We start from the raw sequence: 26,144 nt of genomic DNA, 5'->3' as shown, positions 1-26,144 counted from the left end.
GCATAAATAAAAAAAAAATATAAGGCTCATTTTGAGTTTGCCACAATAAAAAGGAAACAAAAGGTTCACAGTTGTAGGCATGTTCTTCACAAGAACTGATGCAAACCTTTAAAAAATCCAGTGAAATTCAGATTGTGAGGTAGCAAAACATGAAAAACGCCAAAGGGGTGAATACTTTTGCAAGCCACTGTGAGTAAAATAAATAGAATAAAAAATAAGATTTCTGCAAGCATATCTGAAATCTTCATGTTGCAGCTTTTAACATGCAGCCGCTGCGTCATCAGGAGAATCTGGTATTGGTTTATCACAGCTGTCATTAGAACATAGACCTGGGAAGAGATGGAAACTTTCTGAAAAAACAGTGCAAATTTTTAAAACAGTGTTAACTTAAAAAAATATAAAATATAAAATTAATTTAACGTTTTTACAGTGTTTCAGTATTTCTAACTGTAAATATGGTTAGGACTATATGAATGGCTACATTTACATGCAATTTTTATGTAAAAAACATAAAAAATGTAAAATTATAAAATAGTATAGTTATATAATAATTATATTGTTTTATTCTTTCATTAAAATACAGCGTAAAATTTATAGCACAGATCAAGCTTAAGCATTGTAGTATTTCATGGGCTTCTGGATAAAATCTGATTTTCTCAATTGGATGTTTTATAGGTACCAAAAATTAACTTTTGTATGTTTTTATTGCTTTACAGAATTTCTTGTCATCAACTCGCTAAGAATTCCTATACCATCTGCTGATGTTGATCCTACACAGTATTACAGCTGGTTAATTGACCAGATGCCAACAGAAGTCTCAAATTTGCCAAAGAAGACTGTAGGAGCCCTTGCTGGCACAAAGTATGTTACACTACGTATGTGTATGTATATCTGTTTAATGTCACGATATATTCTTAATAGGATCATGGTAAAGAACTTTACTACATTACTCTGACAGAGATTAAAGCAAACATGTTTTTCCTAAAAAGATCAATAGTATCACACTTCTGAGTGTGTCCAGCAGTAGCATTAACCACGTTAACGCTTTCAACAATTTGCACCTATGGGAATGTATCAGATGGTGTAGTCTTTGAATCCAACTTTGGTTTCTGTTGATCCTGTTGCTGGTTGTCTTTCCTTGGACATCTGTTGATAGACTCTCACTATACTGTATAGTTATGGAAAAAGTTTTGAGACTGACACAAATTTTGTTTTTTACAAAGTTTTCTGCTTTAGTGTTTTTCGATCTTTTAGTCAGATGTTTCTATCGTGTAATAAAGTACAATTATAAGCATTTCATAACTTTTTAAACTTCGATTGACAAATATATCAAGTTTATGCTAAGACTCAATGTTAACAGTGTTGATGTTGACCCTTATTTTTCATGAGTTCTGCAATTCTTCCTGGCATGCTGGATGTTATCTTCTGGGCCAAATACTAAGTGATGATAAATAGTGATGAGCGAGTCCACTGGTTGCTTGGGTTTTCCCAAGCATGCTCGGGTCGTCTCCGAGTATTTGTGAGATTTAGTTTTTGTCGATGCAGCTGCATGATTTACGGCTGCTAGACAGCTTGAATACATGTGGGGATTCCCTAGCAACCAGGCAACCCCCAAATGTACTCAGGCTGGCTAGCAGCCGCAAATCATGCAGCTGCGTGGACAAAAACTAAATCTCAGAGCAGTCACAAATACTCGGAGACCACCCGAGCGTGCTCGGGAAAACCCAAACAACGAGTATACTCGCTCATCACTAGTAATCAGTTTTTTGAGTTTATCACAATTTCTGTGTTATCACAGAAGTCACAGATGTTTAATGAAGTAAAGAACTGGAATTTTCGTGTCCATGGACTCAATATTTTAATGTTTTTGTTAACCAATCCACTTTGTTATTACTTTGGACTTGTGACATGGTGCTTCATCATGCTTGAAAAAAACATTTTTCCTTACTTTATTGCTCCTAGATTATTGAGAGAAATTGCTCTTGGAGGATGTTTAGATACTATTCTTTATTCATGGCAGTGTTCCTAGGATGAAAAACAACCTCAGATATTAATGGTCTCTGGATGCTTTACTATTAGCATGACACAGAAGTTATGTTAGTCCTCACCTTTTCTTCTCTAGAGAAAATCATTGTTCTAGATGTTCCAAACAGACTAAACTGGGCTTCATCAGAAATAATAATTTTACCCCAGTCCTTTGCAGTCACATTTCCAGTACATTTTCCTGAATTTCAGTCAGAGTGTCCTTGATGTTTTTCTTAATCTCTTCATGCTATAGCCAGTTTCCATTTTTTCATTTTCGTCTTTTCCTCCCCATTTTCCAAAAGCCATAACTTTTTTATATTTCCTTCAGTATAACCATATGAAGGCTTAGTCTTGCGGGATGAGTTGTTCTTTTGATTGCGTTGTTAATTTTACCATATAGATTTTACCACAATAGTTTTTTGGATTTTTTATTTACTATGTTCACTATATGCTAAAACTGATCTGACAGTTTGATTCCCCAGGTCAGTACTAGTGAGCAAATACTAAAGATGTTTAGTTTTACTTTTTATTTAAATGGGGGGAAAAAATTCAAAAATTTGTATAAAAAAAGTTTTTGTGTTTGTCTCCACTTTCCGAGACCCGTAGGGTTTCCATATTTTCAAGATTGCTGTTTGATTATTCATTGCTAACATTTTTTTATTGATACCATTTTGGGCTAAATATGATGTTTTGGTCACCTCTTATCACGTTTCATTGCAATATTGCCGCATCCAAAAAAAAGTAATTCTGGTATTTAGATTTTTTTCTCATTACGCTATTTACCGATCACATTAATTTATTTTATGTTTTGATAGATCAGACATTTCTGAACTCAGCGATACCATGTTTTATGTCTGATAACATTAAATCTATGGGTTAGCAATATAGAGGTATCAGACACCCCATTTCTAGCCTGTAGTCAAAAGTAGTATAGACACACGCAGAGAAAAATTGAAAAAATCACTCCCCATAAATGCCCTCTTTTTCCCATTTATTAACATAAAAATAAAAACAAAAAAAATCAAAGCAATCCTCACCTATACGCCGATGATCCATAATTCTGATGTCCCACAAGGAGCCGCAACTCTGGTTGTATTGCTGAACGGTGACATCAGTAATGTGACCACTGAGCATGGCAGCCAAACCACTCTGAGCTGAGCTTGAGAACTCAGCTGTGTGTGATTGGCGGCGATGTAATTAAGGTTATAAATTATCGGTGGACAGGTGAGGATTACTTTGATTTTTTATGTTAATAAATGGGTAAAACAGGGGATTTGTCCGAAAGTGTTTTGTTCAATTGAATAACTTTTTTTCTATGTGTTTGTCTTTATTCATGTTAACTATGGGGTTAGTAATGGAGGCGTCTGATTGACGCCGTTCCATTACTTTCCCCTGGGCTTGATGTTGGATGACATTACAAAGCTGACATTGACCCCAAAATATTAGCCTGCTTGCCAACGCACCAGGGCAAGCGTTAAGAGCCAGCATTGGCGCATCTAATAGATGCACATATTCTGGTGTGGCTGCTATTTTTAGGCTGGGGAGGGCCAGATATCCATGGGCCTTCCCAGCCTGAGAATACCAGCCCCTAGCTGTCTGCTTTAACTTGGCTGGTTATCAAAAAATGGCATGTGGGAACCTCTATTTTTCATAATTAGCCAAGATTAAGCTGACAACTGAGGGCCTCAGCCCACAGCTGTCGGCTTTACCTGTGCTTGTTATGAAAAGAGGGGACCCCAAGCTGTTTTTTAATTTCTTTTACACAGTGCGCCAGCCAATCACAGCACAGCTGACAAAATACACAGTTAATAGACAAAAGAGAAGTTTAAATAAAATCAATACTACCTTGCCTTCAAAACAGCAATAAACCATCAATTCTTCTAGGAACACTTGCACAAAGTTTCTGAAGGAACTTAGCAACCTGGTGGTGGACAACCTGGAGAGCAGACCACAAATCTATGGATTTAGGATTGTGCAGATGCTTCTGAATTTTCATGTGTTTCCAGAAAGAATTGATGTTGACATCAGTTCTCTATGAGATCCATATCATGACTTTCAGGGCGACTTGTACTTCTGTACGCTGAAAACAGCACAGGATCGAAAAAATAAATGTTACCTGTGGATGTAATTTCGCCTCTCAAACTGAAGAGACTCCATCTTAGGTGACACCACCTTAAGGGTGAGGATCGACAGCGTGGAGTCACTTAAGTTTGCCAGCCGAGATTACATCCATGGGTAGCATGTATTTTTTTTCGATCCTGTGGTGTTAGTGGCATTATTGCTTAGAATTGATTAATATTCCTTAATCACTCTCATTTGGAATTTAGTGGGTGTTTGATGAACTAGGATATGAGTATTGCATGGAGGGGTTCCCTCTGAAGCAATCATCTAGACTTACAACACTGACTGTATCAGTTGCAAATATATTTTAAACAACATACACATAGTAACATAGTAACATAGTTAGTAAGGCCGAAAAAAGACATTTGTCCATCCAGTTCAGCCTATATTTCATCATAATAAATTCCCAGATCTACGTCCTTCTACAGAACCTAATAATTGTATGATACAATATTGTTCTGCTCCAGGAAGACATCCAGGCCTCTCTTGAACCCCTCGACTGAGTTCGCCATCACCACCTCCTCAGGCAAGCAATTCCAGATTCTCACTGCCCTAACAGTAAAGAATCCTCTTCTATGTTGGTGGAAAAACCTTCTCTCCTCCAGACGCAAAGAATGCCCCCTTGTGCCCGTCACCTTCCTTGGTATAAACAGATCCTCAGCGAGATATTTGTATTGTCCCCTTATATACTTATACATGGTTATTAGATCGCCCCTCAGTCGTCTTTTTTCTAGACTAAATAATCCTAATTTCGCTAATCTATCTGGGTATTGTAGTTCTCCCATCCCCTTTATTAATTTTGTTGCCCTCCTTTGTACTCTCTCTAGTTCCATTATATCCTTCCTGAGCACCGGTGCCCAAAACTGGACACAGTACTCCATGTGCGGTCTAACTAGGGATTTGTACAGAGGCAGTATAATGCTCTCATCATGTGTATCCAGACCTCTTTTAATGCACCCCATGATCCTGTTTGCCTTGGCAGCTGCTGCCTGGCACTGGCTGCTCCAGGTAAGTTTATCATTAACTAGGATCCCCAAGTCCTTCTCCCTGTCAGATTTACCCAGTGGTTTCCCGTTCAGTGTGTAATGGTGATATTGATTCCCTCTTCCCATGTGTATAACCTTACATTTATCATTGTTAAACCTCATCTGCCACCTTTCAGCCCAAGTTTCCAACTTATCCAGATCCATCTGTAGCAGAATACTATCTTCTCTTGTATTAACTGCTTTACATAGTTTTGTATCATCTGCAAATATCGATATTTTACTGTGTAAACCTTCTACCAGATCATTAATGAATATGTTGAAGAGAACAGGTCCCAATACTGACCCCTGCGGTACCCCACTGGTCACAGCGACCCAGTTAGAGACTATACCATTTATAACCACCCTCTGCTTTCTATCACTAAGCCAGTTACTAACCCATTTACACACATTTTCCCCCAGACCAAGCATTCTCATTTTGTGTACCAACCTCTTGTGCGGCACGGTATCAAACGCTTTGGAAAAATCGAGATATACCACGTCCAATGACTCACCGTGGTCCAGCCTATAGCTTACCTCTTCATAAAAACTGATTAGATTGGTTTGACAGGAGCGATTTCTCATAAACCCATGCTGATATGGAGTTAAACAGTTATTCTCATTGAGATAATCCAGAATAACATCCCTCAGAAACCCTTCAAATATTTTACCAACAATAGAGGTTAGACTTACTGGCCTATAATTTCCAGGTTCACTTTTAGAGCCCTTTTTGAATATTGGCACCACATTTGCTATGCGCCAGTCCTGCGGAACAGACCCCGTCGCTATAGAGTCACTAAAAATAAGAAATAATGGTTTATCTATTACATTACTTAGTTCTCTTAGTACTCGTGGGTGTATGCCATCCGGACCCGGAGATTTATCTATTTTAATCTTATTTAGCCGATTTCGCACCTCTTCTTGGGTTAGATTGGTGACCCTTAATATAGGGTTTTCATTGTTTCTTGGGATTTCACCTAGCATTTCATTTTCCACCGTGAATACCGTGGAGAAGAAGGTGTTTAATATGTTAGCTTTTTCCTCGTCATCTACAACCATTCTTTCCTCACTATTTTTTAAGGGGCCTACATTTTCAGTTTTTATTCTTTTACTATTGATATAGTTGAAGAACAGTTTGGGATTAGTTTTACTCTCCTTAGCAATGTGCTTCTCTGTTTCCTTTTTGGCAGCTTTAATTAGTTTTTTAGATAAAGTATTTTTCTCCCTATAGTTTTTTAGAGCTTCAATGGTGCCATCCTGCTTTAGTAGTGCAAATGCTTTCTTTTTACTGTTAATTGCCTGTCTTACTTCTTTGTTTAGCCACATTGGGTTTTTCCTATTTCTAGTCCTTTTATTCCCACAAGGTATAAACCGCTTACACTGCCTATTTAGGATGTTCTTAAACATTTCCCATTTATTATCTGTATTCTCATTTCTGAGGATATTGTCCCAGTCTACCAGATTAAGGGCATCTCTAAGCTGTTCAAACTTTGCCTTCCTAAAGTTCAATGTTTTTGTGACTCCCTGACAAGTCCCCCTAGTGAAAGACAGGTGAAACTGCACAATATTGTGGTCGCTATTTCCTAAATGCCCAACCACCTGCAGATTTGTTATTCTGTCAGGTCTATTAGATAGTATTAGGTCTAAAAGTGCTGCTCCTCTGGTTGGATTCTGCACCAATTGTGAAAGATAATTTTTCTTGGTTATTAGCAGAAACCTGTTGCCTTTATGGGTTTCACAGGTTTCTGTTTCCCAGTTAATATCCGGGTAGTTAAAGTCCCCCATAACCAGGACCTCATTATGGGTTGCAGCTTCATCTATCTGCTTTAGAAGTAGACTTTCCATGCTTTCTGTTATATTTGGGGGTTTGTAACAGACCCCAATGAGAATTTTGTTACCATTTTTCCCTCCATGAATTTCAACCCATATGGACTCGACATCCTCATTCCCTTCGCTAATATCCTCCCTTAAAGTGGACTTTAGACAAGACTTTACATAGAGACAAATCCCTCCTCCTCTCCGATTTTTACGATCCTTTCTAAACAGACTGTAACCCTGTAAGTTAACTGCCCAGTCATAGCTTTCATCTAACCATGTCTCGGTTATTCCCACTATGTCAAAGTTACCTGTAGATATTTCTGCTTCTAGTTCTTCCATCTTGTTTGTCAGGCTTCTGGCGTTTGCGAGCATGCAGTTTAGAGGATTTTGTTTTGTTCCAATCTCTTCACTGTGGATTGTTTTAGAAATGTTCTTACCTCCCTTCTGAGTATGTTTTCCTGGGTCGTCTTTGTTCGAGTCTAATGTTTTTCTTCCCGTCCCCTCTTCTTCTAGTTTAACGCCCTCCTGATGAGTGTAGCGAGTCTTCTGGCGAATGTGTGTTTCCCAGGTTTGTTGAGGTGTAGTCCGTCTCTGGCGAGGAGTCCATCATACCAGTAATTCACACCGTGGTCCAGGAATCCAAATCCTTGTTGTCTGCACCATCGTCTTAGCCAGTTGTTTGCATCAAGGATCCTGTTCCATCTCCTGGTGCCATGCCCGTCTACTGGAAGGATAGAAGAAAAAACTACCTGTGCATCCAGTTCCTTTACTTTCTTCCCCAACTCTTCAAAGTCCTTGCAGATTGTCGGTAGGTCCTTCCTTGCCGTGTCATTGGTGCCAACATGTATCAGAAGAAATGGGTGGACGTCCTTGGAGCTGAAGAGCTTTGGTATCCTATCGGTCACATCCTTGATCATCGCACCTGGAAGGCAGCATACTTCTCTTGCAGTTATGTCCGGTCTGCAGATGGCTGCTTCTGTGCCTCTCAGTAGTGAGTCTCCCACCACCACCACTCTTCGTTGCTTCTTGGCTGTACTTTTTGCTGTCACTTGTTGCTGTGTGCCCTTTTCTTTTTTGCTTGCTGGTATTGCTTCATTCTTAGGTGTGCCATCTTCATCCTCTACAAAGATTTGATATCGGTTCTTCAGTTGTGTGGTTGGTGATTTCTCCATGGTCTTCTTGCTTCTTTTGGTCACATGCTTCCACTCATCTGCTTTTGGAGGTTCTCTGACACTTTTTTCACCTTCTGTGACCAGTAGAGATGCTTCTGTTCTGTCTAGAAAGTCTTCATTCTCTTTGATGAGTTTCAAAGTTGCTATTCTTTCTTCCAGACCCCGCACCTTTTCTTCTAAAAGGGCCACTAGTCTACACTTCTGACAGGTGAAATTGGATTCATCTTCTGGTCGATCTGTGAACATGTAGCACATGCTGCAGCTCACCATGTAGGTTGTCACATCTGCCATGTTGCTCCTAGATCCTGCTGACTTGCTGTGTGTTTTCCTTCTTGTGTAATCTACTCAGCCAAGCTCTCTTGCAATAATGTCCTACAGGCAAAAATTCTCCCAGAAGGCACCTGGAATATGCAAATTAGCCTCCTGAAGCTTGAATCCCTGGTTTGGTGATGCTTTCGAAGCAGCTGGTCCCGGCTGTACCCAACGATCTTCTAGCTTAGGGAGACTTCGCTTCTCCCAGAAGGCACCTGGAATATGCAAATTAGCCTCCTGAAGCTTGAATCCCTGGTTTGGTGATGCTTTCGAAGCAGCTGGTCCCGGCTGTACCCAACGATCTTCTAGCTTAGGGAGACTTCGCTTCTCCCAGAAGGCACCTGGAATATGCAAATTAGCCTCCTGAAGCTTGAATCCCTGGTTTGGTGATGCTTTCGAAGCAGCTGGTCCCTGCTGTACCCAACGATCTTCTAGCTTAGGGAGACTTCGCTTCTCCCAGAAGGCACCTGGAATATGCAAATTAGCCTCCTGAAGCTTGAATCCCTGATTTGAGCTATGCAATACATTAATATTTCAACTTGGATTGCTGATAGTAACATAATATTAAAAAGGTACTCAGTGTAGGCCTATATGAGAAAATATGTAAATTAATATCATTAAATGTTGAGGGTATCATATTTTGCTGCATTGGTCTACTTTGAACATTGTTCAGTTGTTGTTAATGTTGGACACTTATGAGAATAATTACACAGGTCTGCAAAAAAAAATTTTCAAGAGCTGTTTTGGATATTCCACGTAATCTTTATGTTTTTAAGTGTGCTGAATCCGAAAATGACCTCCGTTTTGCCATAGGACATCACGTTTTCTGACAATTTAAGTAACTATGTTAAATAAGACAATACCTCAAAATAAATGAAAATAGACTCATAAAATTATTTTTTTATTACAAATGTTTCATGAAAATCATTTTCTAACTGCAATGAGCTCACTAACACACACTAAAATTGATTCTTCTTCCCTGTGAGGCTTCTCTTGGTACGTTTACCCTTGTGAGTAGCATCTGGAATGTCTCTCTGAAGCGTCCAACAGTAGTCTGCCATCATTGTAATGCTCCATCTTCCCTGATATCTTCTTTCCATCTCTTTAATGTCCTGGTGGAATCGTTCACCTTGGTCTTCACTCACAGCTCCCAAATTTTCAGGAAAGTTGTCATGGTGGGAATGGAGGAAATGCATTTTCAAACTCATCAGGCAACCTAAAGCTTGAAATACTTTCAGCATTCGTCCAACGATTTTTTTTTGTAGTCAGGGTCTTTGTTATTGCCTAAAAATTTCTCTACGACCTCTTTAAATGCAAACCACCCTTCTTTTTGTGGATGCGTCATGGTATTGATAAACTTTTGATCAGTTATAAGCCTTCTAATGTCTGGTCCTACGAGCACACCTTCCTTCAATTTTGCCTCCGAGAGGCCTGGAAACTTGGTGTCCAAGTATTTGAAGCATTCTCCATCTTTTGGAAGTGATTTTACGAATTGCTTCATCAATCAAAAATTGAGAAAAATATACTAAATTTGAAGAGAATTTTGCATTTTGTGGCAAATCCTGATGTCCAGGATTTTTTTCAATATTTTTTTCGTTTTCGGCACACCAAAATACATGGAAATTAAATGAAAATAATCAAACAGCTTTTTAGTCGCAGACCTGTGTTATTAACCAACAAACAAATTCTATCAAAGCATGTGATTATGTTGCTGTGTATACTTCATTATTTAGTCTCCAGTGTTTATGCATATAAAGTTTTTGAATATCTAGGCTATATTTAATGATTAATTACATCTCTTCAATGATAACCTTGTAACATTCAACATTAAGCTGTTCTCTCCTTCTGTCTGGTTTGAGGCATTTTTTTAGAATATTTGTGTATTTTTTTATGTTGAAACAATAAAGCATTGATTTTTAGTATTACTGACTTGGATCAGAGCATGTGGCTGCATAGAAATACATGTAACCGCACGCTCTGGTCCCAAGTGAAGGCCGCAGTGCCGGGTATTGATGCGAGAGACTCACTCGAGTTTCTCACATCACATTTGCATGTGTGACCCCAGCCTAAATAACACTTCTTGATCTATGTGCGACATAAATGTTGTGCGATCTGTGTGGTTTCTGCTGTGATGGAGTGTTGCCTCGGGAGTTGTTGGGTAGTATGTTTATCTTGTTATAAATAAACTAGTAACACTTCTAATTTTGAACTTCTTACTTTGCATAGTACTATATACAGTACATACGTGTATAGATCTATCTACATATATATATATATATATATATATATATATATATACACATATATATAAAGATCTATCCAGTGATGGACTGGGATGCCAAGGGCCCACCACATTGGCCATACAGTCGGCAGTCGGGTTGGGAGCCCTGATCTGCACAGGGGCCCGCCGGGGGATTCCCCTGTTACCCTATGGGCCAGTCTGAGCCTGTATCTATCTATATGTAGATATCTCTCACTGTTTCTCTCACCAGTTTTACAGAGATAGTTAAAAGCGAAGCTAAAGGCCTCTAGTGTTGCATTCTTTTAATATGCTTTTATTATATTTTTGAACTACACAAGTAAACACTATTCTTTCACTTTAAGCCTGGTCTCTTGCGCAATATGTTTTTTAGGGTCCTACAAAATGTGTTTGTAAGATCCCAATCATGCCACAGAGGCTATGGTGATGAGCATTTCTTGTACATATTGTTTCTGTGGCTGATAGCATCTCAAGAGAAATAAATCCATTTGTACTTATCCATTCGGATGCTTCCACTCATCTGCTTTTGGAGGTTCTCTGACACTTTTTTCACCTTCTGTGACCAGTAGAGATGCTTCTGTTCTGTCTAGAAAGTCTTCATTCTCTTTGATGAGTTTCAAAGTTGCTATTCTTTCTTCCAGACCCCGCACCTTTTCTTCTAAAAGGGCCACTAGTCTACACTTCTGACAGGTGAAATTGGATTCATCTTCTGGTCGATCTGTGAACATGTAGCACATGCTGCAGCTCACCATGTAGGTTGTCACATCTGCCATGTTGCTCCTAGATCCTGCTGACTTGCTGTGTGTTTTCCTTCTTGTGTAATCTACTCAGCCAAGCTCTCTTGCAATAATGTCCTACAGGCAAAAATTCTCCCAGAAGGCACCTGGAATATGCAAATTAGCCTCCTGAAGCTTGAATCCCTGGTTTGGTGATGCTTTCGAAGCAGCTGGTCCCGGCTGTACCCAACGATCTTCTAGCTTAGGGAGACTTCGCTTCTCCCAGAAGGCACCTGGAATATGCAAATTAGCCTCCTGAAGCTTGAATCCCTGGTTTGGTGATGCTTTCGAAGCAGCTGGTCCCGGCTGTACCCAACGATCTTCTAGCTTAGGGAGACTTCGCTTCTCCCAGAAGGCACCTGGAATATGCAAATTAGCCTCCTGAAGCTTGAATCCCTGGTTTGGTGATGCTTTCGAAGCAGCTGGTCCCGGCTGTACCCAACGATCTTCTAGCTTAGGGAGACTTCGCTTCTCCCAGAAGGCACCTGGAATATGCAAATTAGCCTCCTGAAGCTTGAATCCCTGATTTGAGCTATGCAATACATTAATATTTCAACTTGGATTGCTGATAGTAACATAATATTAAAAAGGTACTCAGTGTAGGCCTATATGAGAAAATATGTAAATTAATATCATTAAATGTTGAGGGTATCATATTTTGCTGCATTGGTCTACTTTGAACATTGTTCAGTTGTTGTTAATGTTGGACACTTATGAGAATAATTACACAGGTCTGCAAAAAAAAATTTTCAAGAGCTGTTTTGGATATTCCACGTAATCTTTATGTTTTTAAGTGTGCTGAATCCGAAAATGACCTCCGTTTTGCCATAGGACATCACGTTTTCTGACAATTTAAGTAACTATGTTAAATAAGACAATACCTCAAAATAAATGAAAATAGACTCATAAAATTATTTTTTTATTACAAATGTTTCATGAAAATCATTTTCTAACTGCAATGAGCTCACTAACACACACTAAAATTGATTCTTCTTCCCTGTGAGGCTTCTCTTGGTACGTTTACCCTTGTGAGTAGCATCTGGAATGTCTCTCTGAAGCGTCCAACAGTAGTCTGCCATCATTGTAATGCTCCATCTTCCCTGATATCTTCTTTCCATCTCTTTAATGTCCTGGTGGAATCGTTCACCTTGGTCTTCACTCACAGCTCCCAAATTTTCAGGAAAGTTGTCATGGTGGGAATGGAGGAAATGCATTTTCAAACTCATCAGGCAACCTAAAGCTTGAAATACTTTCAGCATTCGTCCAACGATTTTTTTTTGTAGTCAGGGTCTTTGTTATTGCCTAAAAATTTCTCTACGACCTCTTTAAATGCAAACCACCCTTCTTTTTGTGGATGCGTCATGGTATTGATAAACTTTTGATCAGTTATAAGCCTTCTAATGTCTGGTCCTACGAGCACACCTTCCTTCAATTTTGCCTCCGAGAGGCCTGGAAACTTGGTGTCCAAGTATTTGAAGCATTCTCCATCTTTTGGAAGTGATTTTACGAATTGCTTCATCAATCAAAAATTGAGAAAAATATACTAAATTTGAAGAGAATTTTGCATTTTGTGGCAAATCCTGATGTCCAGGATTTTTTTCAATATTTTTTTCGTTTTCGGCACACCAAAATACATGGAAATTAAATGAAAATAATCAAACAGCTTTTTAGTCGCAGACCTGTGTTATTAACCAACAAACAAATTCTATCAAAGCATGTGATTATGTTGCTGTGTATACTTCATTATTTAGTCTCCAGTGTTTATGCATATAAAGTTTTTGAATATCTAGGCTATATTTAATGATTAATTACATCTCTTCAATGATAACCTTGTAACATTCAACATTAAGCTGTTCTCTCCTTCTGTCTGGTTTGAGGCATTTTTTTAGAATATTTGTGTATTTTTTTATGTTGAAACAATAAAGCATTGATTTTTAGTATTACTGACTTGGATCAGAGCATGTGGCTGCATAGAAATACATGTAACCGCACGCTCTGGTCCCAAGTGAAGGCCGCAGTGCCGGGTATTGATGCGAGAGACTCACTCGAGTTTCTCACATCACATTTGCATGTGTGACCCCAGCCTAAATAACACTTCTTGATCTATGTGCGACATAAATGTTGTGCGATCTGTGTGGTTTCTGCTGTGATGGAGTGTTGCCTCGGGAGTTGTTGGGTAGTATGTTTATCTTGTTATAAATAAACTAGTAACACTTCTAATTTTGAACTTCTTACTTTGCATAGTACTATATACAGTACATACGTGTATAGATCTATCTACATATATATATATATATATATATATATATATATATATATATATACACATATATATAAAGATCTATCCAGTGATGGACTGGGATGCCAAGGGCCCACCACATTGGCCATACAGTCGGCAGTCGGGTTGGGAGCCCTGATCTGCACAGGGGCCCGCCGGGGGATTCCCCTGTTACCCTATGGGCCAGTCTGAGCCTGTATCTATCTATATGTAGATATCTCTCACTGTTTCTCTCACCAGTTTTACAGAGATAGTTAAAAGCGAAGCTAAAGGCCTCTAGTGTTGCATTCTTTTAATATGCTTTTATTATATTTTTGAACTACACAAGTAAACACTATTCTTTCACTTTAAGCCTGGTCTCTTGCGCAATATGTTTTTTAGGGTCCTACAAAATGTGTTTGTAAGATCCCAATCATGCCACAGAGGCTATGGTGATGAGCATTTCTTGTACATATTGTTTCTGTGGCTGATAGCATCTCAAGAGAAATAAATCCATTTGTACTTATCCATTCGGAGTGATGCATGGCTGGGTGAGCATTACATTGGTTTCAAGATTCAATAATAGGCAGACACAAGGCAGCATGTTTAATTTAAAGCTGTGTCATGGAGGTGAACATAAACTCACAGCACTTACTTTAGCAGAGATGAGCATTAGATACTTGTGAATATACCTTGATAAAAAAAATCTTGTTTTGCTATTACGTGGAGATTGAGGGTATGGGATTTATTCTGTGCAATCTTCTAGCAGTTAAGTGTATTCTCTTATCTCCCCACGCTTCATGTGCTGCTAAAGAAACCAGATGTAAATAAATTCTACATAAAACCAGTGAATATGCACTTAAGGTTTGAGTTGGTCTCTTTTCTCAAGTTTCCATTAAATTGTTTTTAATGATATCTGCTCTTATTTAGGTTTTCAAAAAAGTAGATCGATTGCATAGGGATTATCACCATTTCTAGAATTTTAATTGCTAAATTAGTTTTTTTTTTTTAATTAAAAGATAATAGACAGTAATGTATCATTGCCTAACTATATTGATATATAGTTACAGGAATCTGGATAAACTATAGGCAACAATACTATGAACAAGTGACGATGGCTGACATTTCCTGTTATCACTTTTGGACAATCTGTAAAAAAATAAACAGTAATATTTCTACATATGAAACAGACATTTTAATAAAATTGTGGGAAAATGTAATGCCAACAATGTGCGTGTGTTAGCACCACGCCGAATCCCTGCTCTGACAGGCAATATCTCCAGCGTGTTATTTCACTCACCTGCGCTGTGGTCAGTTTTCCCCCTTCCTCATGCTCTGCATGCTCCCAGCAGAGCTTCCAGCCACGTCCTTAGTGTGCGCATGCTCCTGCCTCCTTAAAGGACCAGCACATGCACTTGCTGTTTCCTCCTCAGCCAATGGCTGAGAGGCATTATGTATATATTGCTTCCTCACTACTGGGGAGGTGCCAGAGCAACCTTCCTTTTTGCTGTCTATGTTGTGTTAGGTTGCATACCAGTCCCTGCTGCACTCTGGTTCAAATCCCTGCCTGCTGAGCTCTGTTGCAAACCCTGCCTGCTGCACTCTGGTGAAAACACACTGTGCACAAATTATAAATAATATAAGAGCAGCAATGGATGTTCTAAGCTAGTCACAAGTAAGTGAATTGGCCACAAAACACATTTTTCCATTTTAGGGTGTCCAATAGGGTTGAGCGAAACGGATCGGACAAATTCAAAAATCGCCGACTTTCTACAAAGTCGGGTTTCATGAAACCCGACCCGATCCTAGTGTGGGATTGGCCATGAGGTTGGCAATCTTCACGCCAAAGTTGCGTTTCGTATGACGCTTTCAGTGCCATTTTTCAGCCAGTGAAGGAGGACGCAGAGTGTGGGCATCGTGATGACATAGGTCTCGGTCCCCACCATCTTAGAGAAGGGCATGACAGTGATTGGCTTGCTTTCTGCGGCATCACAGGGGCTATAAAGGGGCGTGCACGCCGAGCGCCATCTTACTTCTGCCGATCGTAGCATAGGGAGAGGTTGCCGCAGTTTCATCAGAAGGAGGGATATAGTTAGGGAGGGAAGATTAAGCCCCGAAACTGCTTGTGCTGTAGCGATTTCCACTGTCCAACACCACCATTTGTTTGCAGTGACAGTGGAGGCTATATTTTTGTGCATCAGCTCTGTAGTTTATTAGGCTGCCTTATAAGGCTCCCTGATAGCTGCATTGCTGTTTGCACGCCGCTGTGCAAACCAACTGCTTTTTTAAAAGCAAAAATCCTGTTGCTCCTTTCTGCACAGTTATCTTGTTTATTTGTCCACACTTTTGTGTGTGTCCTTTTTATTGCTGCCATACTTGTCCTGAGATCATTGTAGGGAGATTGAAAATGTACTACAGTCCTTGTATTTTTTGATATACAGTGGGGCAAAAAAGTATTTAGTCAGTCAGCAATAGTGCAAGTTCCACCACTTAAAAAGATGAGAGGCGTCTGTAATTTACATCATAGGTAGACCTCAACTATGGGAGACAAACTGAGAAACAAAAATTCAGAAAATCACATTGTCTGTTTTTTTATTATTTTATTTGCATATTATGGTGGAAAATAAGTATTTGGTCAGAAACAAACAATCAAGATTTCTGGCTCTCACAGACCTGTAACTTCTTCTTTAAGAGTCTCCTCTTTCCTCCACTCATTACCTGTAGTAATGGCACCTGTTTAAACTTGTTATCAGTATAAAAAGACACCTGTGCACACCCTCAAACAGTCTGACTCCAAACTCCACTATGGTGAAGACCAAAGAGCTGTCAAAGGACACCAGAAACAAAATTGTAGCCCTGCACCAGGCTGGGAAGACTGAATCTGCAATAGCCAACCAGCTTGGAGTGAAGAAATCAACAGTGGGAGCAATAATTAGAAAATGGAAGACATACAAGACCACTGATAATCTCCCTCGATCTGGGGCTCCACGCAAAATCCCACCCCGTGGGGTCAGAATGATCACAAGAACGTTGAGCAAAATTCCCAGAACCACGCGGGGGGACCTAGTGAATGAACTGCAGAAAGCTGGGACCAATGTAACAAGGCCTACCATAAGTAACACACTACGCCACCATGGACTCAGATCCTGCAGTGCCAGACGTGTCCCACTGCTTAAGCCAGTACATGTCCGGGCCCGTCTGAAGTTTGCTAGAGAGCATTTGGATGATCCAGAGGAGTTTTGGGAGAATGTCCTATGGTCTGATGAAGCCAAACTGGAACTGTTTGGTAGAAACACAACTTGTCGTGTTTGGAGGAAAAAGAATACTGAGTTGCATCCATCAAACACCATACCTACTGTAAAGCATGGTGGTGGAAACATCATGCTTTGGGGCTGTTTCTCTGCAAAGGGGCCAGGACGACTGATCCGGGTACATGAAAGAATGAATGGGGCCATGTATCGTGAGATTTTGAGTTCAAACCTCCTTTCATCAGCAAGGGCGTTGAAGATGAAACGTGGCTGGGTCTTTCAACATGACAATGATCCAAAGCACACCGCCAGGGCAACGAAGGAGTGGCTTCGTAAGAAGCATTTCAAGGTCCTGGAGTGGCCTAGCCAGTCTCCAGATCTCAACCCTATAGAAAACCTTTGGAGGGAGTTGAAAGTCCGTGTTGCCAAGCGAAAAGCCAAAAACATCACTGCTCTCGAGGAGATCTGCATGGAGGAATGGGCCAACATACCAACAACAGTGTGTGGCAACCTTGTGAAGACTTACAGAAAACGTTTGACCTCTGTCATTGCCAACAAAGGATATATTACAAAGTATTGAGATGAAATTTTGTTTCTGACCAAATACTTATTTTCCACCATAATATGCAAATAAAATGTTAAAAAAAGCAGACAATGTGATTTTCTGGATTTTATTTTCTCAGTTTGTCTCCCATAGTTGAGGTCTACCTATGATGTAAATTACAGACGCCTCTCATCTTTTTAAGTGGTGGAACTTGCACTATTGCTGACTGACTAAATACTTTTTTGCCCCACTGTATCTTCCAGCCACTTTCTGCCACTTACATTGTGTTGTTTTATGCACAGGGCCTGAGGTTTGGTTTAGTCTCCCCCCAAAAAAGTGAGATTCAAATTATCACAAAGTGGATATATTTCAGTCCTGTTAGTTTGTGGTATATCAGCCAACCACTTTCTGCCACTTACATTGTGTTGTTTTATGCGCAGGGCCTGAGGTTTGGTTTAGTCTCCCAAAAAAATAAGTGAAATTCAAATTATCACAAAGTGGATATAGTTCAGTACTGTTGGATTGTGGTATATCAGCCAGCCACCTTCTGCCACTTACATTGTGTTGTTATATACACTAGGCCTAAGATGTGGTTTAGTCTCCACCAAAAAAAGGGGAGATTCAAATTCTCACAAAGTGGATATACTTCTGTCATGTTAGTTTGTCGTATATCAGCCAGCCACTTTCAGCAACTTACATTGTGTTGTTTTTTGCCCAGGGCCTGATTTTTTGTTCAGTCTCCTAAAAAAAACGGGAGATTTAAAATCTCAACACGTTTATATACACCTTCTACCTTGTTTTACAGTACCATATAACCGTTGTTATTTTGGTTAGATTTTCCAAAAAATTAGGAAGTCAGGTGGAAGAGGCCGTGGGCGGTGGTTGCGAGCTGGTACTGATGGTGGTGGTGGTGCATCTGGTGGTAGTGGCAAAAGCACAATAGCACCTAAAGCTGGAGGTGTTGAGCCAGCGTCATCATCTGGCTACACAAGGCCTCGAAGGCTCCCTTATCTGGGAGTAGGAAAACGGCTTTTAAAGCCGGAGCAGCAGAAAAAGTTTTGGCTTTCCTTGCTGACTCAGCCTCTAGCTCTTTCGCCTCCTCTTCAGAAAGTTCCAAATATAAAAGCAGCGAGTCATCAGTGGATGCTCCCGGTCAGGAACAAGACGTTTCTTTGTGTCCTTCACCCAAACCAAAAGTGAAGGAGGCGTCAGGCGACACTACAGGTTACTCCATGGAGCTCTTTACACATACCGTGCCTGGGTTAGAACGGGAAATTGTTAACTGCCCATTACAAGATGAATCAGACATGGAGTGCACTGATGCACAGCCACAGCTAGATTATAATGCTGTTCCATTGACTCAGACCACTACATTGCCCTCGCAGTGTACTGAGCCAGAATCTGACCCTGATGAGACTATCGTGCCCGTCCCGAACGCTATAGTACCTAAAACGGTGACACAGAGGAAGGTGCACATGACATTGAAGAGGAGGTGATAGATGACTCAGTTTTTGACCCAGATTGGCAGCCATTGGGGGTAGAGTGTGCCGCTGCTAGTAGCTCAGAAGTGGAGGAGGATGATCTGCAGCAGCCATCTACATTGCAACAGCTGTCGTCTGGCAGGCCAGTATCAGGCCAAAAACATTTGTCAAAAACAAAAACAGTTTTAGGACAGCGTAGCCATCCGGTGAAAGTAGCACAGCGTGCAATGCCTAAAAAAAGAATTCCATAGTAGGAAGAGTGCAGTGTGGCAATTTTTTAACCAAGATCCGAATGATCAGTCAAAAGTTATCTGTAAGAAATTGCTCAAAGACCTTTAGCAGAAGGAAGAATCTTCAAAATTTAAATACAGCGTGCATGCTTAGACATTTAACCAGCATGCTCTTGCAAGCCTGGACTAACTACCAAATGTCCCGTACCGTTGGTGCACCTGCTCAGAATAAAGGTAGTCAGCAACGCTACATTGCATCCCTCACTGTAAGCCCACCAGTTAGAACACCACCAGCAGCAGTGGAGGTATCGTCGCAAGGCCAAAGCAGTCAGGGAATCACAAGGTTATTGGTAGGAAACGCTGTATGTAGGCCAACATCGAGAATACCATCACCAACCCTCTCAATCCGCCATGTCCACCACCACCACCACCACCGCTAGTTCCACCATATGCACCTCTCCTGTCCAGCTCACCCTACAAGAGACTCTCATTAGGAAAAGAAAGTACTCATCCTCTCATCCGCGTACACAGGGTTTGAACGCCCACATTGCTAGACTAATCTTGTTAGAGATGATGGCCTACTGGTTGGTTGAAAGCGAAGCTTTCAAAACCCTGATGGCCTATGCAGTACCACGCAATGACCTACTCAGTCGACACATCTTTGTGAGAAAAGCCATCCCAGCCCTCCACCAGCATGTCAAAGACTGCATTGGCCATGCACTGAGGCAATCAGTCAGTAGAAAGGTGCACCTCACAACAGATGCATGGACCAGTAGGCATGGCCAGGGACGTTATGTGTCCATCATGGCACACTGGGTTAATGTGGTGGATGCAGAGTCCACAGGGGACAGCCATAGTGGGACAGTTCTGCCTAGCCCACGGTCTAGGAAACAGTTGGCTGTAGGCATTCGCCACCCCTCCTCCTCCTCCAGAAGCGAAAGCTCATCCACAGAGCGCAGTCGCACGACCATTCCATCCGCAGTTGCCAGTATTGCACACGAAGTGTCCCATTATTGAACAGCTAGTGGTAAGCGTCAGCAGGCTGTGTTAGAAATGAAGTGTTTGGGCGACAACAGACACACCGCGGAAGTACTGGCCGAGTACTTGCAGCAACAAACTCCGTCATGGCTGGGCAGTGTACATCTTAAGGCAGGCAAGGTAGTCAGTGATAATGGAAGGAATTTTATGGCTGCCATAGCCCTTTCAGAACTTAAACACATACCTTGCCTGGCTCACACCTTGAACCTGGTGGTGCATTGCTTCCTCAAAAATTATCCGAAGTTACTAGCCCTGCTCCTGAAGGTGCAAAGACTTTGCTCGCACATGCACTGGTCGCCCGTACACTCCAGCCGTATGCTGAACCATCAGCGATCGCTGAATCTTCCCCAGCACCGCCTAATAATCGATGTTGCAAAAAGGTGGAACTCCACACTGCACATGGTTCAGAGGCTGTGCGAACAGAGGTGTGCTGCAATTAATTTGTGGGAGGATACACATACACGGGCAGGCAGTTGGATGGCAGACATGGAGTTGTCTGGTGTGCAGTGGTCGAAGCTCCAAGACCTCTGTGAAGTCGTTCAGTGTTTTGAGGAATGCACACGGCTGGTAAGTGCAGAAGACGCCATCATAAGCATGAGCATCCCACTAATGCATCTGCTGATGCAAAGTTTGACGCACATTAAGGAGCTGTCGTCTGCAGCCGAGGAGGAGGGAAGCCTTGATGACAGTCAGCCATTGTCTGCTCAAGGAACTCTCCTGGATGAGGTGGCAGATGAAGAGGAGGAGGATGATGGGGATGAATATTTATGGAAGGAAGATGCTTCACAGGGGGCAATAGAAACTGGTGGCGTTGCAAGGTCAGGTACAGGGTTTTTGCGGGACACAAGTGATGTTGATTTGCAAGAAAGTGCTCTTCAACTCAGCACAAAATGATAAAGTAATGATGGCCACTCATTTTTCTTAGCTGTTTTTTTCTTGCCATAATACAAATTCTAACAGTCTATTCAGTAGGACCATCAACTGTGCATCCACAAGACTTCTGCACAACACAACTGATGGTCCCAACTCCATTTATAAGGCAAAAAGTCCCACTTATTAAATCTGACAGGGCACAACTGTGAAGTAAAAACCATTTCCGGTGACTACATCTTGAAGCTCCTCAACAGAATTCCAAGAGTGTGCAAAGCAGTCATCAAAGCAAAAGGTGGCTGCTTTGAAGAACCTAGAATATAAGACATACAGTACAGACCAAAAGTTTGGACACGCCTCCTCATTTAAAGATTTTTCTGTATTTTTATGACTATGAAAATTGTACATTCACACTGGAGGCATCAAAACTATGAATTAACACATGTTGAATTACATACTTAACAAATGGAATAGACAAGTGATGGAAATGATTGGCAATTATCAAAACACCCTCAATAAAGGAGTGGTTTTGCAGGTGGGGACCACAGACCACATCTCAGTACCAATGCTTTGTGGATGATGTTTTGGTCACTTTTGAATGTTGGTTGTGCTTTCATACACTTGGTAGCATGAGACGGACTCTACAACCCACACAAGTGGCTCAGGTAAACTTTAGCCTCAGACCATTTTCCTTTTTGTCATTTTTAAAATGTAAAAGCTGAATATAAATGTATATATTTGCCTAAAATACAAAGGAAATGTGTCACCTTTAACTTTTAGCCTTTTAGAGATCATTTCATCTTCAACATGCTTAACTGTTCACAGTAACAGTAATTTTGACCAGGGGTGCCCAAACTTTTACATGCTAATGTACCTATTGCCATGTGTCTTAAATCTATTGATGACCAATTTTCCATTATGGTTGACAGTACACAAGCTTGATCATTCTGTCTTCCTTTTTAATCTAGAAAATGCATTTGTATCTCTATGAAGAGAATCAGTAGTCTAGAATTTAACGTCATTAGTAATACCCAACATCACAGCAATGTCCTCCTTCCTTCCTGGCCAGCAGCTAAGGCATTGAACTGTCTTGTTTATTTGCATAATTCATAATGATCTTGGCTCTTCAGAATGTAGATGTATATTTAAAAGGATGATTCAATCTGATTTGATTGCCACAGCATTGTGTTCAAAGCAATTACCATTCATTTGGCTTTTGAGGCTGTTGAATGAATTTTCCACATGAGATGCCTTAATTTGTACATGCTTTATTTCAGCAAAGTAGGTGTTGGCAAACTGCCTGAAACTCCGGCAAAGGACTGTAACTCTTGTTGCTATGTAATAAAACAATAGGCCAGTCCTGAAAGAGAAATTATTAAAAAGTGAAATGTTGTTCAATTGAATATGTAAATTGTCATAATCACAATGTTGCTAATAAGAAATGAATTAAAATCGAGCTAGCTTGCCACACTCCATTCTACTGCTGATGCTAGATTTCTGTAATTACGTATGTGATACACCTTGTAGTATACCGTTATGTCTCGTATGTCCATTGTAAGGTATATGCTGCTGAAAACAAGTCCTGATTACCGGTATTTTATTCTTTTTATTTCAGTGCACTACATTTTATGCAGGACCTGTCAACTATGTATGATGCAGTGAGATGTTCATTGCCATTCAACATTCTAGAAGATCATTATTCTGTAAAACAGCTGGCTTACTTGCGTACAGTCATTGATACTGTGCTAGAGCAAATTCCTCCATTGTTACAGGTTCGTTGATGCACCGAAAATTATAAAAATGATTAAAGTGAAAGCATATACAGTTATTTCTTGCTTGTCAATTAAAATGACATTTTTTTTGGTTTAAAAGTTGCATGAGTTGCGTTATAACTTTTAAATGTATTTAGCCTGATTCATCACTACATGGAAGTGAAAGGAAAACCTTTGCTCTTTGTATTGCTATGTAGTTTCCTGTGCACATGCAGCTTGTCATGTTCATTCCTTTCCAAGACTAATTGTCTTTAATTTTGTAAAAGGTGGGTGACCGTAGACAGCCCTCAATAGTTTCCAAAATGGCTAAAGATTAAACTTTCTGTCTTCACTTACAATAAGAAAAACTTTGTTTGTTTCCTCAAGCCGGTCATTTAACGTGCATCCAAAAAGAGGATAAGTATTCATCCAAAAGAGAGTTTATATTACTTATGCAGTATTAGGGGTGTAACTAAAGAAGCTGTGCCCCATAGCAAAGTTTTGAATGGGCCTTCTCAATCAGAATGAACATTACCGGTTGCAAATCACACTATCATGAGGATATCTATAAGGCCCCGTTTGTCTTTTCATTTGGGCACAAGAAGATGGTCTACTACTTTCTTGCTATTCCATATTGTGCTATCCAAAAAAGGCAGATATTAAATCATTTTACAATTGGCACCTATGTGTGACATCTTATTACTATTATGGTACCATACATGCATTATACACTTGCCTACTTTATTTACAGACAATCTATGATGGATCTATTAGTCAGACGTAGTTCTCCTTTGCTTCTGCTTTACTCAACTGATCTCAAAAATGACTTGCAGGGGTGCAGGAACACAAAGCCAGTCCAGAGCTTCAGACATCGGGTAGAGGAGTGGCACAGTGCTGACTGGATTGCAGGCCATGGCCTTGTCCTGACAGGCCATTTCAGCACTGCGCACTTTCACTCTGTGAACCCTGAGCCCCCCCCCTCCCCGTGATCTGACATTGGGGATGATCTGAGACTGGACAAAGATAAAGATTGTGAATGATGCCTATGTGTACTGTAATGTAAGCAATGCAGTGCATCCTCCACTCTCTTTCTCATGTGCTGCCCTTCTGACACTTTGGTCCCTATAGCTGTCACTGTGCCTGTTACAGTGATTGTTATGACCTCCCGAAGAAGGTAATTATGGAACATTATTAGGCATATCTTATGGTATCTTATGACTATTTTTGTACATTTTTTCGTGAATAATGGAATCATTTTACCATATTATTTTCTAGATTGATGGTATTGTTAAGTCTCTCGAACAAGGGGATTCCATAAATCATGGAAATGCCAGCGGACAACTAAGTAGGCATGTTCTTTTACAGGTAAATATGCAAAGAAGTCTTAATTTATATGTCAATACAGAGCATATTCTGGGACTAATGTCTTAGTGTTATGTTTTCTTGCTTATCAAGTGTTCTAGACTTTACTGGATGTATACACACATTTCTATCTATCTATTAACTTTGGTAATAAAACTGGGCACATGACATTTCTATGATTTGATTTCAGTAGCGTTATTAATAATCTTTTGATGGAGACCACTAAATTTAATATTTAGACTAGACAAGTTTTATCTAGACGTATTTCATATACATTTGTGGTAGTTTAATAGTCAAGTATTATCACAATTACATTGTATAAAAGGTGCTATCCTATTTCTTGGTGTTTTGCCTGACATTGAGAATGCCGGTGCACCCTAAAAGGGGAGCGGAGAACATCAATTTCATTCCTGGTCATATTTTATCATCAGAATATAACGGTTAGAGCTGACACTGCTGAATTAGTTTGTAGCAGTCACGATAATATAAAGCCTTCTGCACCTGCTTCTCTTGGCACTTTTCTTTGTGGACTCTTCCCGCTTATGGGCTATTAATCATTGGCAACAAGGAAGTTGAAGACTGATGCACTTTGGATTGCAAACATAAAAGAAAGAACATAGCTCTCTGAATGTCTTTATTGTGATGAGCAGTTTCAATTGACCCTAGTGGTGTTATGAAGAGCCACTTAATTGGGAAATAGTCCCACATTTCTGTCATGACGCATGGAGTGTTATGTAAGAAGGTTTGTACAATAAGTTTTGCGCTGTCTTAAATTTCAAACCAATAATGTTTCTTTGAATAAACTGTGATATTAAATCCACTTGTATCATTTAAACATTGTCTTGTTAGACAAACCTCTGTTTATGTTACACTGAGATATTTGCTATGTTACTGGTAGGTTATGTAGAATGTCATATACTACTCACACACTACCTCCTCACCCCACCCCCTCTCTGTTGGAGTACCTCAAGGTTCTGTCCTAGGGCCTCTACTTTTTTCCATCTATACCTTTGGCCTAGGACAACTCATAAAGTCCCATGGCTTCCAGTACCACCTATATGCGGACGACACTCAGATCTACCTCTCTGGCTCAGATGTCACCTCTCTTCTGTCCAGAATCCCGGAGTGTCTGTCAGACATATCCTCCTTCTTCAACTCTCACTTCCTAAAACTCAATGTAGACAAAACCGAACTCATCATCTTTCCCCCATCTCGCGTATCCCCCCTACCTGAACTATTTATTATAGTAAACGGTATCACGCCCTCTCCTGCACCTGAAATCCACTGCCTTGGGGTAACTCTCGATCCTGCCCCGTCCTTCAAACCGCACGTCCAAACCCTTGCCACCTCCTGTTGCCTCCAACTCAAAAATATTGCCAGAATCCGTCCCTTCCTCAGCCCACAATCTACTAAAACTCTTGTGCATGCCCTCATCATCTCCCGCCTCGATTACTGCAACACCCTCCTCTGTGGCCTCCCCGCTAACTCCCTTGCACCATTCCAGTCTGTCCTCAACTCTGCTGCTCGGCTAATCCACCTCTCTCCTCGCTACTCCCCTGCTTCACCCCTCTGCAAATCCCTCCACTGGCTCCCAATTCCCCAAAGAATCCAGTTCAAACTACTAACACTGATCTACAAAGCCATCCACAACCTGTCCCCTCCCTATATCTCTGAACTAATCTCCCACCATCTTCCCTCATGTAATCTTCGATCCTCCCAAGACCTCCTTCTCTCCTCCACACTTATTCGTTCCTCACACAACCGCCTCCAAGATTTCTCCCGAATATCCCCCATCCTCTGGAATTCCACACCTCAACACGTCCGATTATCCACCACCCTCGGATCCTTCAGACGGAA

General features: G+C 40.6%; 1 protein-coding gene across 1 annotated transcript in view; it reads left to right on the top strand.

Moving 5' to 3' along the window:
• The window catches only part of LOC138671660 (uncharacterized), a 967,572-nt gene that overhangs the window by 820,376 nt on the left and 121,052 nt on the right, over positions 1 to 26,144 (top strand). The window contains exons 90-92 of the mRNA XM_069759831.1: positions 717 to 861; positions 22,790 to 22,946; positions 24,201 to 24,290. Coding sequence (XP_069615932.1) covers positions 717 to 861; positions 22,790 to 22,946; positions 24,201 to 24,290 — 392 coding nt within the window. The remainder of the gene's footprint in view (positions 1 to 716; positions 862 to 22,789; positions 22,947 to 24,200; positions 24,291 to 26,144) is intronic.

This window comes from Ranitomeya imitator, chromosome 3 (assembly GCF_032444005.1).
Source record: "Ranitomeya imitator isolate aRanImi1 chromosome 3, aRanImi1.pri, whole genome shotgun sequence".
Classification (NCBI taxonomy): Eukaryota; Metazoa; Chordata; class Amphibia; order Anura; family Dendrobatidae; genus Ranitomeya; species Ranitomeya imitator.
The sequence above is the reverse complement of the archived record's forward strand: the minus strand, read 5'-3'. Positions and strand labels throughout refer to the sequence as shown.